General features: G+C 45.0%; 1 protein-coding gene across 1 annotated transcript in view; it reads left to right on the top strand.

Moving 5' to 3' along the window:
- Positions 1–18,259, top strand: part of GABBR2 (gamma-aminobutyric acid type B receptor subunit 2) — a 236,672-nt gene that overhangs the window by 28,869 nt on the left and 189,544 nt on the right. The window contains exon 3 of the mRNA XM_042963492.1: positions 1,871–2,041. Within this exon, the coding sequence (XP_042819426.1) occupies positions 1,871–2,041 (171 nt within the window). The remainder of the gene's footprint in view (positions 1–1,870; positions 2,042–18,259) is intronic.

Raw genomic sequence — 18,259 nt, 5'->3', positions numbered from 1 at the left:
CTCAGGGAGAAAGCAGGTGGTGGCAGGTGAGCTTGCCTTGGTTATGCCTTCTCTGGGCAAAGGATTTACATGAGACGAAAGAAGGAAGAAGAAGGAAGGGAAGGAGGCTGGTAGGAAGGAAGAGAGGAACAGAGATGGAATGGGGGTGTGGTGTGGTGTGGTGAACGACAGACTAAAAGAAACCATGGAAGAATTATTTAATAATCTCGGTGAGGGAAAGGCCTTTCTAAATATGACACAAAACCTGAGGACATTAAAGAGAAAAAATTGATAAATTCAACCACATTTTTTAAAAAAAGTCTCTATGTCAGAAGACACTGTAAGAAACATAAAAAGAAAAAGTTCAAACTAGGGGGACATTAGCAACTTCTGTTGCAAAGGGCTAGTTTCATTAATGTAAAAGATCACTTATGCCAACTGATAAGAAAAAGACTAGAAATCAAATTGGAAAACAGGTAAAGGATGTGAATGGTTTCCAGAAACAAACTGCAAATTGCTCTTGAGCATAGGAAAAGGTACTCAACCTCGCCTCTAATAAGGTAAATGCAAATTAGACAAGCAAGAAGAAACCATGTTTCCACCTTCACACAGCAAAGATCAAAAAGTGTGATAAGTGCCTTCTGTGGGTGAAGCCAGGAGGAAAGGGAGAACAGAGATCAGAGGAAATGCTATGGAGGAGGTGACATTTAAGCTGGGCCTTGGAGGACAGATAATTAAAATCCAATTTAGCAACTTACTGGCACTTAAAAGAAAGAGAAGGAATAATAAAGGGGAAGATAGATTTGACTACTGAGTGTAAGTTAAAACACACACACACACACACACACACACACACACACACACACAATGAAAAGCAAACAAACCGGGATATTTGTAGCCACTGCAATAGTCTGAGTTTGGATGCTGTACATATAAAAAAAGTCTTCATTAAATTCAGTAAGAAAAGCATTAGAATACCACTCAAAAATAAGCAAAGGATATGACAAAGTCACTCCTAAAATAGATCATACTACTGGTTAACGATCCCATGGAAATGGTCTCAACATTATGCATAACCCATGAATGCAATATGATTCATTTTTTTTTAGTGATAGATCATTATAAGATTATATAGAGGAATGTTTTATTTCTCTCTGTTGCGATGACTGTGGTGAACTAGGCCCTCTAATTATACCTGGCTAGTGGGTGTGTAAATTGATACAATGGGGGGGGGATAAGTATTAAATCTTTAAAAGCTCATATCTTTTATCTGGGAAATTTTATATCACAGACTCTATGCAATAGAAATAGCCTAAAATGTGGAGAAAAGATGCTCTGCACAAAGATGCTTGTAGACTAATATGACAATAATGACAAATTACGAATGGTCTAAATGCCCCCAAAATTAGAGAGTATTCAGTAAATCATAATGTGTTCATATGCTGGAATATTATGCAGCCATTAAAATGTTTGCAAGGAGGTTTTGTTTTGTTTTTTAGACAGGATGGTTTCGATGCTTGTAGGATAATGTTAAGGAGTGGGGAGGAGTTCAATTGTGTATGTAGAATGATCTCAAGAATCTCTTTTTTAAAAAATCACTGTGCATGGAAAAAGGACCGGAAGGAGATAAAAATGACAGTAATGGTGGTTCGCTGATGAGAGATAAATTATTGGTGCATTTTTTTTCTTCTTATTTTGCATTTTTGAGACCTTCTCTTCAATTATAATGTGTTACTTTCACAACAAAAGGGCTTAAAAAATGTCTTGCCCCATGTGTTTGTGCCCCACATCAGGCTTAGGGTCTGGGCTCTATGCCATTCGGAAAGATCCTGGGCTGGCTCACAGCCGTGAAACCCACCAGTAAAGGTGTTGCCTCTTTTGTGTTTTCCAGCTTTCCTTTGCTGCGACCACGCCTGTTCTAGCTGATAAGAAAAAATACCCTTATTTCTTTCGGACTGTCCCATCGGATAACGCGGTGAATCCAGCCATCCTGAAGCTGCTAAAGCATTACCAGTGGAAGCGAGTGGGCACGCTGACCCAAGACGTGCAGAGGTTCTCCGAGGTAGGTTTGCGGAGAGGGCGCGTTCTCACCTACCTGTTAGCTGTTGTCTTCTCCCGCCAAGGTGCAATATGGCTCAATCAGGGATGGGTGATATCACAGGGCTTGTAAGCACGCTTGCATTAGCAGGATCAGAGCTGTTTTACCACCGACAAAATAGAGCTGGTGGCTGAGCAATTGGTGCACGGCAGAGGTGAAAACCTACATCGAGACAGCTCAGGAGCCCAACCTTCCCTTTTGTCGTGCCTTTGGGCTAAATCGTGTGATGCATTCCCTTACTGCTCTTGTAGGTTTGCTGTCCTTGTTACTGATGCCGGGTGACCATCTAAAATCATGCTGTGCCCCCAAGAGCGTTTCTACTGTAAGGGGAGTTTGGGGAGGGGCTGGCTTGGAAGGAAGGCTCCAGTGCCACCGTGGATTGGTGGGTTTGTTTGGGGTTTTATTTGGTTGTTTATGTTAATGGCTTACACACACACATCATATGTGGTGTTTTAGGGTTTTGTTTTGTTTTGTTGCAAAAGAAAAGAAAAGTTGAATATATATAGTAAAAAAAAAAAAAGTAAAAGCGTTGCTTTGCCCAATCCCTGTAAATCCTACTTTCTCTCCCAAGGGAACTCCTGCTTTGAGTTTACTGCTCATCTGCCCAGAACTTTTTCAATATACTGTTTAAACCCAAATGACTCCATACTATATATTTTGCTTTTTTCACTTTACTACGGATCTTAGAGAGCTTGATTGACCTCATTCCTATTAATGGGCCATGCTGTTCTGTCAGATGGATAGACGGTAATTTACTGAATGTGTGCAGCTTTCTGATACCACAGCCAGCACCTTCCCGCCCGGGTGGGCATCTCCGTAACAGATTTATAGCAGTGGAATTATTGGATCATTTAAAATATTGTGACAAACTGACCTCCAGGGAGGCTGTTCTGATTTCTAGTCCCACCAGCAGCGTGTGAAAATGCCCATTTCCACGCTTCTTAACTAATGGCGGATATTAGCAAGTGTTTAAAAAGTTTTCCCTACTCACATGTGTGCAAAAGGATCTCTTGCCTTCTTTCCCATTCTCCCTGTAGCTCCTCCTTTCCTCTTCTCTCCTGCATGTGCTCTGGACACCCGGAGCGTCCCAGCAAAACAAGCTATTCTATATGTGCTTAGCGGCCTGAGAGAAAAAAAACTGAACTGCCTAGGGAGGAAGGGTGTGGGTCGGTGGACCTCCACGGCAGGAGTCAGGGAGGACTCACCCCTGGGTGTGTGTCCGGGAAGGTGGGTGCAGAGCAGTGGGAATCACCAGACCTGTTTCCACTGCAGCTTTGTACTTTCTGAGGCTCTGCCCTACCTCTCCGGGGTGGGGGGAAGGAGAGCTCCCTCCATGCATTGGCTGTGTGACCTTGGAGAAGTCCCCTCACTTCTCTGAGCTGGGGTTTCCTCCCTTATAAACATGGGGACCGTAGCCTTCCCTTCAGGTTCTTGCCGACATCAGTCATAGATTCAAAAGAGCTTTGGAAACTGTAAAGTTCCCACACTGAGAGGGGTGTTTTCAGAGGTGCTTGAAAAGCAAAAGTGTTTGGCCCCACGGTCTGCGGTTATCCAAACAAGGCAGACTTTTCCCAGGCAAAGCTAGTCCTCATCTTCCCACCTCGCTGTTTCTCAGTCCCTAGGGAGAGGCATAAAGGAAACTTGACCCCCTGCGGGAGTGACTCATTGCCAAAGGCTGCAAAAGCTTTGGCTGCAAGAACGCCTTTTATGCCTTTTATAAGGCAGTGACCAGTGCTCTAAAATGAGTGTCAAACAGGTTGATGGCAAGGGTGGAGATGCCCAGTCCTGTGACCCCATTGACACCAGACTCTGCAGCGATTTGGAGACATCTGCTTGTTCCCATTGGAGTCTTCGGCTGTCGCAGGTCTGGCTGTCACGGCGTGAGGGACCTTTAGGGACACCTCCCCCAACTCCTCGTCATATAGAAATGAAAACCGAGACCCAGAAAGGGGAAGGGACAACATTCATTCAGGTTTTCAGAGCACCTCAGAAGTCACAGAAGATTGTTCACAGAAAAGGCAGGACTGAATCCTGGGATCCTGACTCCCAGAGTCACACTTCCCATTGCTCCTTTCCATCCATAGCTTCCTGTTGTCACGTGAGAACTGCTTGTAACTCTGGAGGTTGGAAATACCCCAAAGCCTTGGTTTAAAGAAAAGAAATTCTTAGTCTCCACTCGGTTGAGTGCTTTACAGATTCCCAAACACTCTCACAGCAGCAGCCCGGTGAGAGATGGGGGTGGATGATGGGGGGACAGGGGTTATGTTCCCATTTTCCAAACGAGGAAACTGAGGCTTACAGAGGGCATTTAGCTTCTTCCTCCAGGGCACACGCTGATAAAGAGAATGCTGCCGCCCTGCCCCTCCAACTGTCAGCCATTGCTTTCCTTATTACACTGTCCCTGTCCTCGCTGGGGTCGAGTATTGACAGTTTGGGACCACATCTCCATCCCTACACAGCTGAGTTAGGGCGCTCAGCTGAGGTTTCAGGACATCTCAGTGGGAAACCTCTTTTCTGAGGACAGGATGTTGCTTCGTGGTATTGCTGGCAAGGACCCCTCTCGATTTAAATCTCTCAGGCCAGCTGACTCCTCTGTGTGCCCAAGGGTTTTGGCATCCCTCTCCCGATGTCTGGGCTGCATCGCCGGAGTGCAGGCATGGAGGCTCGCCAGGGGCTAACAGCTTTTCGTGAGTGCGAGGGAAGCTGGATTCCTTTTATGAAATTGGTCGATCAGCAGCGTCAAGCGGTTCTGTTCCCAAGCGGTGCACTGGACGGATGGTCAGACGAAAGCAGTCGTGAAGTTGGAGGAGGAGCAGAGGAGGGGGAAGCTTCATCCCAGAAGGGCTGAAAGGGGTGCAGGGCTGCGGGCCATCCCACCTAGGGACCAGCTGCTCCTGTGGGCCCCTGCTAGTACGTGGTGCCCAGAGGCGGCCCGGGACTGGGATCAGATGGGCAGGTCTCCAGACCCCGCTTTGCCAGGCAAGGGCTGTGGGGCCACAGGCTGTTCACTTCATCTCACACAAAGATCCAGTTTCCTTTGTGTAAAATGGGGATATTTATCCCAATCCCACAGGGACTCAGAGATGACAGAGTCAGGACAAGAATATCAAAGATCTCTGCGTAGTAAATGCTCATTAAATGGACATCCTCTACTCCATTAATTCCTGGGACAAACTCTAGGAATGCGTATCCATTCACTCAAAAAAATAATAAATGGCCTACTGTGTGCCAGGGTCTGTGATGTGCACAGACCCTGTGCTGTGGAGGGCCAGGGAGTAATGGACACGGCCTCAGGGTCAGTAGGGGTCAGGCCTCCTTCACTGGGTTCTCGACTCTGGCTGCTTATTGGAATCACCCGGGAATTGGTTTTTTTTTAAGTTGGGTTCCCCTACCCGCCGCCACCACCACAACTTTTAACGGCTTTACTAGGATATAATTTACATACCGTAAAGTTTATCCATTGTTAGTGTATAGTCCAATCATTTGTAGCAAATTTCTGTGGTTATGCAGCCCTTACCACAATTCAGTGTTAGAACACACCGATCACGTCACAAGTTTCCTTTGTGCCCGTTTGTAGTCGGGCCCACCCCCAGTCCCAGGGTCATTTGCTTGCTCGATAGTTTTGCCTGTTCTGGAAATTTCCTAGAAGTAGAATTATATAACATGTACTTTTTTTGTGTCTCGCTTCTTGTATCTAGCATAATGTTTTTAAGGTTCATCCACGTAGCATGTTATCAGTGGTTTGTTTCTTCATACAGCTGAGTAGTATTCCCCTGTGTGGCTAGGGCACATTTCAGAATCCTCTGGGGAGCTTTTAAAATCCAGATAACCCTCGTGTTAGAATCTGTTCAATCTCCCGGTGATTTCAATGTGCTGTCCACGTTAATATACGTTTCCCAGTTGGATCCCTCAGGAAGCCAGGGTGGGAAACGGCGCCCTCTTGTGGTGGGGGCCATTGCTCTCAGAGTGGCCTTGGTCTTCCAGCAGCATGTCAGGCCTCCACTGGGCCGGTGACTGGGTGACTGCGAAGCAGGGTGGAGAAGGTGGAGGGTGGGGCTCTGCCAGGTGGAAGACAAAGGTGGGGGCGGGTGATGAAGATTGAGGGTGCTGCTGAGTGGGTGCTCCACGGGGCTGGGGATGGAGAGGGATGAGCAGACAGATGGCCCGTGGGCTTGGAGGAAGTGGAGCTCTGGAAGTCTCTGGGAAGCTTGGCAGTGTGGGGTGAGGGAGCCAGAAGGATGGGAGGGGCGGTCAGAACTGGAAGAAGGACGGAGGGGCCAGGCCCTGGCTCTGTGTGAACAGCTGAAGTGGAGTGGAGGTGGATGTCACTGGAATTGGGGGCAAGGAGGGGGGAGACCAGAGTGCTGAATGACATCCACGTGGGCATGGCAGGAACAGGATGGAGGCAGGGCTTAGGGTGGAGTCAGAGGCAGTGAGCAGGGCTGCCTGGGGAACCAGCAGACAGCCGCAGGTATATCTGGGCCTCGCCCCCTTCCAAGTTCCAGGTCCTGTGGTCTACCAATTTAGGTTCCCAATTCTGTGACCCAACTAGCCAGCTGAGCAGCCTCAGTTTCCCCTTCTGTAAGATAAGGCAGTGGGGCCAGTTGACTTCTACGATCTCTCCTAACTCAAAGAATTTGTGATGAGGGCCTAGGGAGATCTGGTCTTTGACCCTGATCCTGCCACACTGGGGGTGTGGCCGTGAGAATTACTTCACCGCTTTGTGCCTCAATTTCTTCGCCTTGAAAATGACGATGGTAACAACAGTACCTAAGTCTTAGGGATGGTGAGGATTAACTGTGTTTAGAAACTTAAGGTGCTAATTGAAGTGCCTGGCTCATAAGAAGCACCATGCAAGAGGTGGCTGTTATTTTTATTATCATCTCGAATCTGGCTCCTTAGCCTGTGACTGCCCCCACGCAGGAGCCCAGCTGTGTGGCTGCATGGCTCCCCTTCCTCCCTGCCCTCCAAGCAGGCTCTGAGGCTCCCAGCTCAGTTGCTGGTCGTCAAGTGATCTCAGGACTTCTGGGGCTGACCTTTCCATCCCAGAGACCTCCCCCAAGTGGTGGGATCCTTGAGGCCCTTGATCTGTCCAGCACCGAAAGGGCACCATCTGTAGAGTTCCTCCTGAAAGCAACAGCCCTTTCAGCCCTCCACAGCCCCGCCTGGCCCCTTGAGGCCTTTCCGGCTTGCCGAGTTACCATCTGCCCCACTAGAGGGGTCTCTGGTCACTTCCTCTAAAGTTACTGCTTTTTATAACAGAGCAGTGGATGACAGGGGCCTCCTGCTTGCATCTAATCCGGGAGCCAGCCTTGTTAGAGTCATCAGCCCTTCTCAGCTGCCCTAAGCAGGAATGAACTTGACATGCTGGAGAGACCCTTCATGGTCCCCCGAGGCCTCCTCTCAACTCCAGTCTGTTCCCCCTTTGGTGCAGCCGTACCTCCACGTTCCACGTTCTCTCTGCAGGAACGTCCTCCCCCACACCTGGCCATCCTTCCTCCCCAGGCTGGATGACGTGCGTGTGCTGCCTCTGTGCTCCCCGCACCTCCCCCCACCCCAGGCTTCTCTCTGCCCCAGCTCCTTGCACAATGCAGTGTGGTACGCCATCTGCTTCTTCACCCATCACCCACCGCCACTGGCGGGGGAGCCTCTGTGGACAAGAGCCACCCCGACCTTTCTGTCCCTTCACCCTGCATGCCGCCTGACACATGTCTTCAGCAAGGATTTCAGTAAATGTCTCTCTATCCATCGGGCCAGATTCTTGGGGGCAAATGCAGTAATTTCCCCTCTGTTGCCCTCAGTCTGCCTGCACCTAGGATGGTGAGGTGGCGAGGGAGGGGTGCAGAGAGATCCCTGCTCCTAGCCTGAGTCACCGGGGCCAGAGAGAAGAAGGGAGGGGCTGCACGGGCAGCAAGTTACAGTCCCACAGACCTCAGGCAGGCCGTTCTGTCGTTTCTCACCTGGGTCTTGTTTTTGGATGGGACGTTGTTTCTTGGCGGAGATTCTTCTAGAGATCTCACTGGGAAGTTCTGGGCCAGCCGCTGGAAACAGCAGTGGCCAGGATCTGCATCATGCTTCTGGGTGACAACGATGTCAGGCACTGGAAATGTATACGTTGTAGTTCGTGTCTGACTTCTTTTTGTCGGCTGTGTCATCCTGGGATGTTCATTCTGAGTGGGCAACACTTCAGGTAATCCCAATGGTTCTCAAAGTACAGTCCTGGACCAGAGGCATTAGCGTCATTGTCACCTGGGAACTTGTTAGAAAAACAAATTTGAGGACTCCACCCGGTCACCCTGAAACAGACCCTTTGGAGTGGGGTCCAGTATGCTGGGGTTTTTGAACCCCTATGCTGGAGGAAAGGGCAGCCTTCAGCTGAGGTCACTGTGCTCCGAGGTCTACTTTATCTGAGAAAAGGGACAGGCCTGCTGCAAGAACCGAGGCACCTCTCCTCTCTGTCCTTGGCTTCCCTCCAGGCTGCAGGATCACCTGGGCAGCCCACACATCCTCAGATCTTCCATCTTTAGGAGGCAGGAGGGGACTGCTGACAGACCAGATTTTTATCCGAGTGGTCCTAGTGCCCCAGCCTGTGCCCAACTTTCATCTGAAAACTTGCCAATGCTTTTAGGCGATGACTGTCTGCCCCTAGGCAAGAAATGTCCTCTCCTTCTCTGGGCTCTTACCTTCAGCCCTAGGAGAGACCTGGCCTGCGGGCCAGCCAGCAGGGACTGCTCCCTATCTGTCCTGCCCACACCAAAACAGCTGTTCGTAGCAGCCTCTTTGGCATTTGAGGGGACGGGGGGTCCATTATTTCCCAGGGTGTATGTATATGTGATAGGATTTTTGTACAGTTTTAACAGTTGTGTGTTTTTGCTATTATATACCAGGGAGGAAAAGATAGCTAGCTCATCAAAACCGCACTTCAGTGAGGTTATTGTTGGGAATGGAAACCTCATTTAAAAAGTGAGGCTGTTCAAAGGAAAAAAACGAAGCCAGTAAGCACAGAGGTGGTACACTTAGGTGGTGAAATTGCCTCTAAAGGGGTACAGGAGCGACTGAGGTTTGGGAAACACTGGGATGGATGAAGCCCATTCGGCTGCCTGTTCATTTAACACACGGCAGTGGGTGAGGAGTGGAGGGTAGTACTGGAAGTAATAGGCTTTTCTTTGAAGCCCTGGGCCGTGCAGATATTCAGTGGCAGAAATTCAAAGTCAAGGTCAAGGACTGGACCTGAAAACCTTGAGCCTTCTGAGGCTGAAGCTCCATGGGGCAGACTCTAGGGTTCAAACGACACTTGTTCCTTCATGCGCGTGGCCCCAGAGGAAAGTGCAACCCACTAGCAGGTGATCTGCCGTGCCCATCCCCCCCACAGTGGGAAGACCCCCGTGTGGGTAAGAACCATCCACAGTCACGTGTGTGGTTTCCAGTGTTCCCGCCATGCTGGTGGCAGTGTTCTGTGGTGGTGTGCACACACCTGGGAGGCCATTCAGGGGTCTTGCCCAGTGGTGGATGTGGTGACTACGACTTCTGAAGAAAAGGCAGACCTCCAACCTGGATGCCCTTGGTCTGGCTCAGAGGCTCTGCCCTCGGGAGAAACTTTCCCCGCTCCACTTCAGAACAGGAAGGAGATGGCTGCCCCATCCGTGGTGTGAAAGGAAGACCCCGGGGCCTGCAGGATGCTTCCTCCCTAGCATTCCATGCCAGGTCCCCAGAGCTGAGCATCCTTCCAACACACACAGCCCTACTCTGAAAGGAAAGGAGTTGCCCCGGACCCTGCTTAGAGAGGGCAGGAAGCTTGGCTGTGGGAATGTGGTGTCAACCACCAGGGCTCATCCAGAGCCTGGGTGAGTGCCAGCCTTTCAGCTCACCAGGGCTGTGATATCAGATAAATACACCTTCCGCCCAGGCCACATGGATCCCAGAGCACAGGGGTGAGGATCCAGAAGGAGGTCCTGGAGATGTCTGGGGGGAGGGTTCCTGCCATCCACGCCAGCCTCAGAGCCCTCACCAACAACACTTCTAGGGCATCCCCCACAGCCCCTGGGCTCTGGTTCCCAGAGCATGACTCTAGCCCCATGAAGCAGAACCTTTGGTATGGGAAAATGTAAGTATAACATCATCTATTGCCTTTTAGGGGGTGTGAGGGTACTGTGTGCAGGTGATGACATTCAGTCACCCAGCACGAGGCTACCTCTGTTTTGTAGAGTAGACTCAAGAAGGATTAAGCCACCACGAGGTGGCAGGTGTAGGTGTAAACCCAGGTTCGTGCCCACCCTTGTGGAGAGGAGACCACCAGCCAGGGCCAGTATCCCCACCCCAAAACCCTACCACAGAAGCAAAGAGCTGGATATACAGACCAATCAATTCATGATACAAGGGGAGCTCCTTGAGGTCCCCTGCAATTTTCATCATAAGATTCCACATTTAATTTTCATTATTTTCCCAGATTCTGAATCTCAGAGCCCAGCTCTATCTTTCTACGCTGGCTCCTACTGAAGTATCCCTTGATGCTTTGTTTCAGCTGGGTCTCTTGGTTGACAGGGCAGTGCATCTCATAGTGTGCAGGTCTCTAAAGCTATTCTGGTATATTCTGGCTGAGGTTTTTTTTCCCCCCAAGACCCAGCTGCCAGGGTTGGATAGTGCCAGGACAGTAGGAGCAAAGGACTGGAGTTGGAAGGTGTGTGGAACCTTCAGGAAAAGGCGAATAGTCAGTGTGTAACGTGAGAAGCGAAGAATGGGCTGGGAGGAAGGAAGAATGGCGAAGGCCCTGCCCTGCATGACTCTATGTTTGGGCTTGAACAGCAGCAGTAGGGAGCCATGGAAGGCTTTTAAGCGGGGAGTGAGAGATGGTAGCAATCTGGGAAACCAGCCAGGAGGTTACTGCAGTGACTCAAAAGAAAACTAATAAGATTGTAGTTATTTTCTCACATAAAAATGTCAAGTTCTCTTTGCTTTCATTTTTTTTGCTTCTTTATTTAAACATACTAATACATTGCTTTCTAACCCTAATATTAATATGTACTCAATGCCGAAAACTTGGAAAACATAGAAGAGCAAAAAGGAAAATTAAAAATCAGCCATAAGCTAGCCACTGAAAGGTCATCGTTAACATCAATAGCATATGTCTTCATAGTTTTTTCAATGTGTATGAGTGAGTATGTATAAACAAATACATGTTTTTACTATAGAAACAGCTTCTTTAATTTAGCAATCTAGGGGCAGCAATCCAGGGGAATTTAGCAATTCCAGGCCAGCGGGTACTATTCCCACTGTGACTCATAATAGCCTGTCCACTGAGCCTGGTGACACCATGAAGCTACCCCACCTTTGCCACAACCCTCTCTGGTGTGTTTTGGGCAGTTTCCCTCCAGTCCTATTCATCCCGTGGCCTGTTCCCTTTCTTCCTATATTCCAAGAGTTCTGCAAATATTCTGTCCATTGACGGGCTTCTTCACTGCTTTCCAGAGCTGTTACAGATATTTTTCTTAAAAAAATCTTTGTCATTTGGGGCTCCTGGGTGGCTCATTCGGTTAAGCGTCGGACTTTGGTTCAGGTCACGATCTTGCCGTTCCCGAGTTTGAGCCCCACGTCGGGCTCTGTGCTGGCATCTCAGAGCCTGGAGCCTGCTTTGGATGCTGTGTCTCCCTCTGTCTCTGCCCCTCCCCTGCTCTCTCTCTCTCTCTCGCTCGCTCTCTCAAAAATAAATAAACATTTAAAAAATTTTTAAAAAATCTTTGCCGTTTTGAGGAATTTGAGATGGGACAGGAAGTAGATGTATATTCTCTGTTGCTGTTTTTTGCAAATAGCTATTGAAAAAAATTCTACTCTATGGCTATCCTGTAATCACTCAAGACAAGCTCCCACTATTGAACATGGAGATGGTTGCCAATCTTTCCTGATTATGAACAACAATGCAGGAAACTCATACTTGTATTTTTGTGTGAACATCTCTGATTAGTTTCTGAGGATAAATTCCTAGAAATAGTGTAAGCACATTTTGGAACCTTTTGTACATGTTGCCAAATTGTCCTCCAGAAAGATCATACCAATTTAGAGTTGCATAGCAGTATATGACAGCACTCATTGCCAACGTTATATATTATTCTTTTTTGATCCTTGGCAATTGCTGTTTTAATTTGCATTTCTTTGATTACTTCTAAGGTTGAATTTCTTTTTTACTAGGAATCTGTCTCATTTCTGTTTCTCCTTTTGTAAATTGGCTGTTCATGTTATTGGCACATTTTCCTATTGGAGTGTTCTTATTCTTACTGATTTGTAAGAGCTTTTCATAAGTGAGGCGTGTCCGCCCTTCATCACATTGGTCGCAGATACCTCCCTGTGTTTCATGTGACATTCAATTTTGTTTTTTATGTTATTTGATGCTATTAAAAATTTTACTATTTTATATAGTCAAATTTATCAAGACCATTTTTTTTTCATTTTTCATTTTGTATTTGGCATGTCCTTCTTATCCCCCAATTTCTGTAAATATTCACCTACATTTTCTTTTTCTTCTAGTACTTTTATTACTTCATTTTTCAATGTATCTGAAATTTTAGCATATAGCCTGGAATATCAAACCTTTATTTCTCCTGCCCCCATAGTCAGTCAATAATTCTTCCAGCATTTCATTAATATATTTTCCCCAACTCATTTAAAATGCCTGTGCTAAGTTGTATCTTTAGAAAATAATGTACTACATGTTTTTTATACTTTAGATCAGTTCTATAAAAACACAATGCAAGCCGATTTTAAATTTTCTACGTAGCCATATTTTAAAAAGTAAAAAGATACAGGTAAAATTAATTTTAATAATATATTTTATTGAATGCAGTGTATCCAAAACATTATCATTTCAACATGTGACACTAGCCATGTCGAATTCTCAGTAATCACACGTGGCTAGTGGCCACCATATTGGATGCTGTAGCTTAAGACTGTTCTTGGGTTTTCATTTCATTCTGTTCCATTAATCTATCTACTCTGGAATTGGCATCTCTGTGTTTTAAATATTATTCATGTATAATACAACTTCATGGGCAATCCTTCCTTCCTTTTTCACAATGTCTTTATATTCACCGATTTAATTTTTAGAAGGTTCTAAAAATGCAATAGGTGTTTTTATTTTAATTTTAGTAATTCCAAAATTAAATTGGGAGACATTTGACATCTTTATAATGCTGAATCTATCCATTCAGGAACATAGAACATCACTCCATTCAAAGTTTCTAATTAGGTCTTCAATGAACTTTTGTCATTTTCTTCCTGTACATCCCTTTCATTTCATGCTAGGCTTATTTTCAAGTATTCCACATTTATTACTGCCTTACGGAAATGGGATCTATTTTCCTTGATGTTAAGTTGTTATTTATCACTGGAATAGAGGAAAGCTGTCGATCAGTGTATGTACATATTGTGACTGGCCATACTGAATTCTTATTACTTCTGGTAGTTTTTTCTCACTTCATTCCCTTGGGTCTTCTGGATGGGCAACAATACCATCTTGAGGAAGAATCAATTTGCTTTCTGTTTTCCAGTGTTACAGCATCTTTATCTTCATGGTTTTTCATTGAGGTGGCACTAGATGGTGGTTAGAACAGAATGACTGCCCGGGTTCTGATTCTAGCTCAGCTACTTTCCACCCCTGTGACCTTGGGCAAATTATTTAACTTTTCCTTGTCCGCCATAATGGAGACATACTCATAGTACCTCGGCTTTTGTGACTGTTAAAATAATGAATACATATAAGGTACTTAGGACTTAGAGCAGCGACCAAAAAGGCACCCGATATATATTAGCTATTATTATTGTTATTATTATTGCCTTATTCACATAACATCCTAGAGTTATATTTAAAAATAGTGATAATAGTGGATATTCTTGTCTTATTCTTGGCTTTAATGAGAATGCTATTTGTAAGGTATGAGGTCTGTTAGAAGAACAGATATTCCTCATCATGTTAAGGGACCTTTTAGTTTTATTTATTCAGTGTTTGAACCCGGTATGCATGCTTAAGAAATCAGATATCTTTTTAGAATCTATATCAATAGCTATGCCTGTTTTTCTGTGTTTTATTAGTGTGACAAATTATAGTCATCGATTTCCTTTGTTCATTCTATAATGCATTCATTCAACATATATTTGTGGAATGCCTGGCATGTGTTGGGCACTGTTCTAGGCACTGTGACACATTGGTAAATGAAACAAAGTCCCTGCCCTCTAGGAACTTGTATTCTAGTATGGGGAAACAGATGATGAAAACAATGAGAAAATAAATGTATAATATGTCAGGTAGTAATAAGTGCTAGTGAGAAAAGTGAAGTAGGGTAAGGGGAATAGGATATGCCACGTGGGGTGGGGTGAGGTCAAGGAGAGCTTCAACCATATGGTGACTTTTTGAGCAAACACCTGAAGGCAGTGAGAGGCAAGTCATAGGATATCTGTGAGAAGAGGGTTCCAGATATAGAGAATAGCATGTGCAAAGGTCCTGATGCTGGTGGTACTGGAGCCACATCACAGAGACCATTATGACTAGAACAGAGTGGGTGAGAGGGGAGTAGAGCTCTTTGGGGCCGAGGGGACTTCCAGCCCCTACAAGATGTTTGTGAGGATTTTGGCTTATAGTTTGAGTCAGTTGAGAATCTACTGGGTATTTTTTTTGTTTTTCTAAATGTTTATTTATCTATTTAGAGAGAGAGAAAAAGAGTACAAGTGGGGAAGGGGCAGAGAGAGAGAGGGAGGGAGAGAATCCCAAGCAGGCTCCACACTGTCAGCATGGAGCCCAACGTGGGGCTCGATCCCACCAACTGTGAGATCATGACCTGAGCCCAAACCCAGAATCCAACACTCAACTGACTGAGCGTTTTTTATTATTATTGAGAAAAATTTCATGTAACATGAAATCTACCATTTTCACCATTTTAATGTCTACAATTCAATGGCTTTTGATATGTACACAATGATGTGAGCCATAACTACTCTCTAATTCCAGGGCATTTTTATCACCCCCAAAACAAATCTCATGTCCATTAACAGTCACTCACTTCCCCACCCCGGCCCAGCCTGACAACCGCAAATCTACTTTTTGTATCTTTAGATTGGCCTATGGTAGACATTTCATATAAATGGGATCACAGGGGTGGGAGATAGGGGAAGTGGGTGAAAGGTACACACTTACAGTTTTAAGGTAAATGTATTCTTGGGATCTAATGTACAACATGGTGACTATAGTTAATAACACTGTACTGTGTAGTTGAAAGTTGCTAAAGAGAGTAAGTCTTTGAAGTTCTCATCACAAGGAAAAAATGACTACTATGTGAGGCAAACTTGTGGTGGTGATCATTTTGCAATATGCATATGTCAGATCATATGTTGTACACGTTAAACTTACACATTGTCATTTGTATAAGTCAATAAGCCAATTGTATATCAATAAAACTAGAAAAAATAAATTATAAAATATGTGGCATTTTGTGTCTGACTTATTTGCACGTCATCTTTGGAGGGATGCCTATTAAATCTTTTGTCCAGTTTTCAATTGTGTTGTTTGTCTTTTTGCTGTTGAGTTAGGAGTTCTTTATATATTCTGGATACTAAACCCCTGTCAGATATGATTTGCAAACGTTTTCTCTTATTTTGTGGGTTGTCTTTGCACTTTCTTAACGGGTTCTTTGCACAAGTTTTCAATTTTGGTGAAGTCCAATTTATTGGGGAGTTTTTTTCTTTTGCTTCTTGTGTTTTGGTGCTGTATTCAAGAAACCATTGTCTACTCCAACATCATGAAGATTTAAACCTCTGTTTGCTTCTTAAATTTTTTTTGATGTTTATTATTTATTTTTGAGAGAGAGAGACAGAGTGCGAGTAGGGGAGGGGCAGAGAGAGAGGGAGACACAGAATCTGAAGCAGGCTCCAGGCCCTGAGCTGTCAGCACAGAGCCCGATGTGGAGCTCAAACTCACGAACCGTGAGATTATGACCTGAGTTGAAGTCAGACGCTTAATCGACTGAGCCACCCAGGTGCCCCAAACCTATGTTTCCTTCTACGAGTGTTATAGTTTTAGCTTTTACATTCAGGTCTTTTGGACATTTTGAGTTAATTTTTGTATGTGGTGTGAGGTAAGGGTCCGACTTCATCGTTTATAATGAAGCTATCCAGTTGTCTTTGCACTCTTTGTTGAAAAGACTAATGTTTCTCCATTAAGTGGTCTTGCCACCCTTCCTGCAAATCAGTTGGTCATAGTAGTATGGGATTTATTTCTGGACTACTGGAGAGTTGTTAAAAAGAAAGATTTGATCTCTTTCACTTTAAAAGTATCACCAGGGCTGCTGAGCGGAAGGTGGTGACTTGGACTAGATAATGAAAACCAATCAAATTCTGCATCGTTTTTGGCGGTAGAGCTGATAAAGTAGATTTCTTGATGGAATGTATGTGTGGTGTGAAAAGAGTGAGGCATCGAGGATGGTTCCAAGTATTCAATACAAGCAACTGGAAGGAATGAGTTATTTATTAACTTGAGGAAGAATGCAAAGGAGCAAGTTTTAGAGAGAAACTCAACAGTTAAATTTAATGCCTGTTGGATATCCAGATGGAGAGGTTGACTAGGTAGCTGGATAAATGGATCTAGAATTCACAGTTACATTAAACCATGTTAGCATTCCTGAAATAAACCTGCCTTTGTTATGCTGCATTATTCTTTTAACCAATTTAATTTCTTAGGTTTTTTTTTTCTGTAAGTACGTGTGGAATAGTTTATCTTTTACTCTGATGGTGTCATCTTTAACCGAGTTTAGTTGACAGAGTTATTCTAGTTTTACAGTAAGTAGTAGAAAGATTTTAGTCTTTTTAGATGCCCTGGAATAGTTTATAAAATATACAAATTAGCTGCTCCTTGAAAATCAAAAGATGAATCTACGAAACCATCCAGGATTCTATGCCCCCACCTCATCCTTCCTACAAGTTGTCTTTGTGGCTTCTGCCGTCCTTCTTGATCAGGTTTATACTTCTTGTGTGAATTTTAGTAACTCGCATTTTACAGAAAACAGTCCATTTTTTTTGAGATTTTCAAATTTATGAGCATATATTTGAGTACCATTATTTTTAATTTGTGTCTTTTTTCATATGCTCTTTCTCATTACAGATGTTTCCCCACTTTTCCCCTGATTGAACTAGCTACTTTGCTTTTTTATTGATTTAACTGATATTAACATCTTAAATTCAGCATGCAAAAAATGGTCATGTTTCTTATTTTTCCAAATTATACTAAACCTGGATCAAGTATACCATCTGTCACCAGATTTGCCTGGGTTAGCGTCTCACGTTTAAAGCTTCGTCCTCTTCCGGTGTGGCCAATAACCCCGGTGGTCTTTCCATCACCAAGCCGGGAAATCCTGCATTCTGCAGCCCTTGCTTCCTGCTGCCATTTGCTGTTGACACTGGTCAGACTGGTTACCGCCATTGGTCCAGGTCCCTGGACAAACTTCTGGGCATCCTTTCGCTCCTCACTAGGTTCCCAGGTTGCAACTTTCCACCAACGGCTTTTTCACTTCCATGTGGAGCCCCTCCCAGGATGCAAGAACACTTCGTCAGGAGTGATTTGCTCATTTTCCTCCCATCGATCCAGAACCTCTCTTGGCTTTTTCTTCTCAGATAGCTACATCACCAAGAGTCAGAGAGGGTTTCTTTTAGCAACTTGCCCCTAAATGGTCCTGTTCTCTTTTGCAGCAGAGTAGAGACCTCCTTGAAGCAGACACCTTGGTTGCTTCTGGGGGATCCATTTGCCCCCCCCTCCTTTAAAGATTATTCCTCCTACCAGAGATAAACAAATTCTCCAGATAGTTCTCTCACTAAAGAACATACAGCAAAAGAAAACAAAACAAACAAACAAACAAACAAAAACCTCACAAGTTAAATCTTTAGTGAAAGATCCCATTGTCTTGTTTTTAATCCAAAGAACCATCACCTGGATTTTCATTGGCTCCACTTTTATTTAACTACTAATTTATTTGTTTCTGCTTTTATCTTTATGAATACCTTCCTACTTTAAGTTCACTTATTTTGCCATCCTTTTATTATTTTAACGTTTATTTATTTTTGAGGGAGAGACAGGGAGAGAGACAGAGCGTGAGCAGGGGAGGGGCAGAGAGAGAGAGGGAGACACAGAATCTGAAGCAGGCTCCAGGCTCC

Source organism: Panthera tigris, chromosome D4, assembly GCF_018350195.1.
Source record: "Panthera tigris isolate Pti1 chromosome D4, P.tigris_Pti1_mat1.1, whole genome shotgun sequence".
NCBI lineage: Eukaryota > Metazoa > Chordata > Mammalia > Carnivora > Felidae > Panthera > Panthera tigris.
The sequence above is the reverse complement of the archived record's forward strand: the minus strand, read 5'-3'. Positions and strand labels throughout refer to the sequence as shown.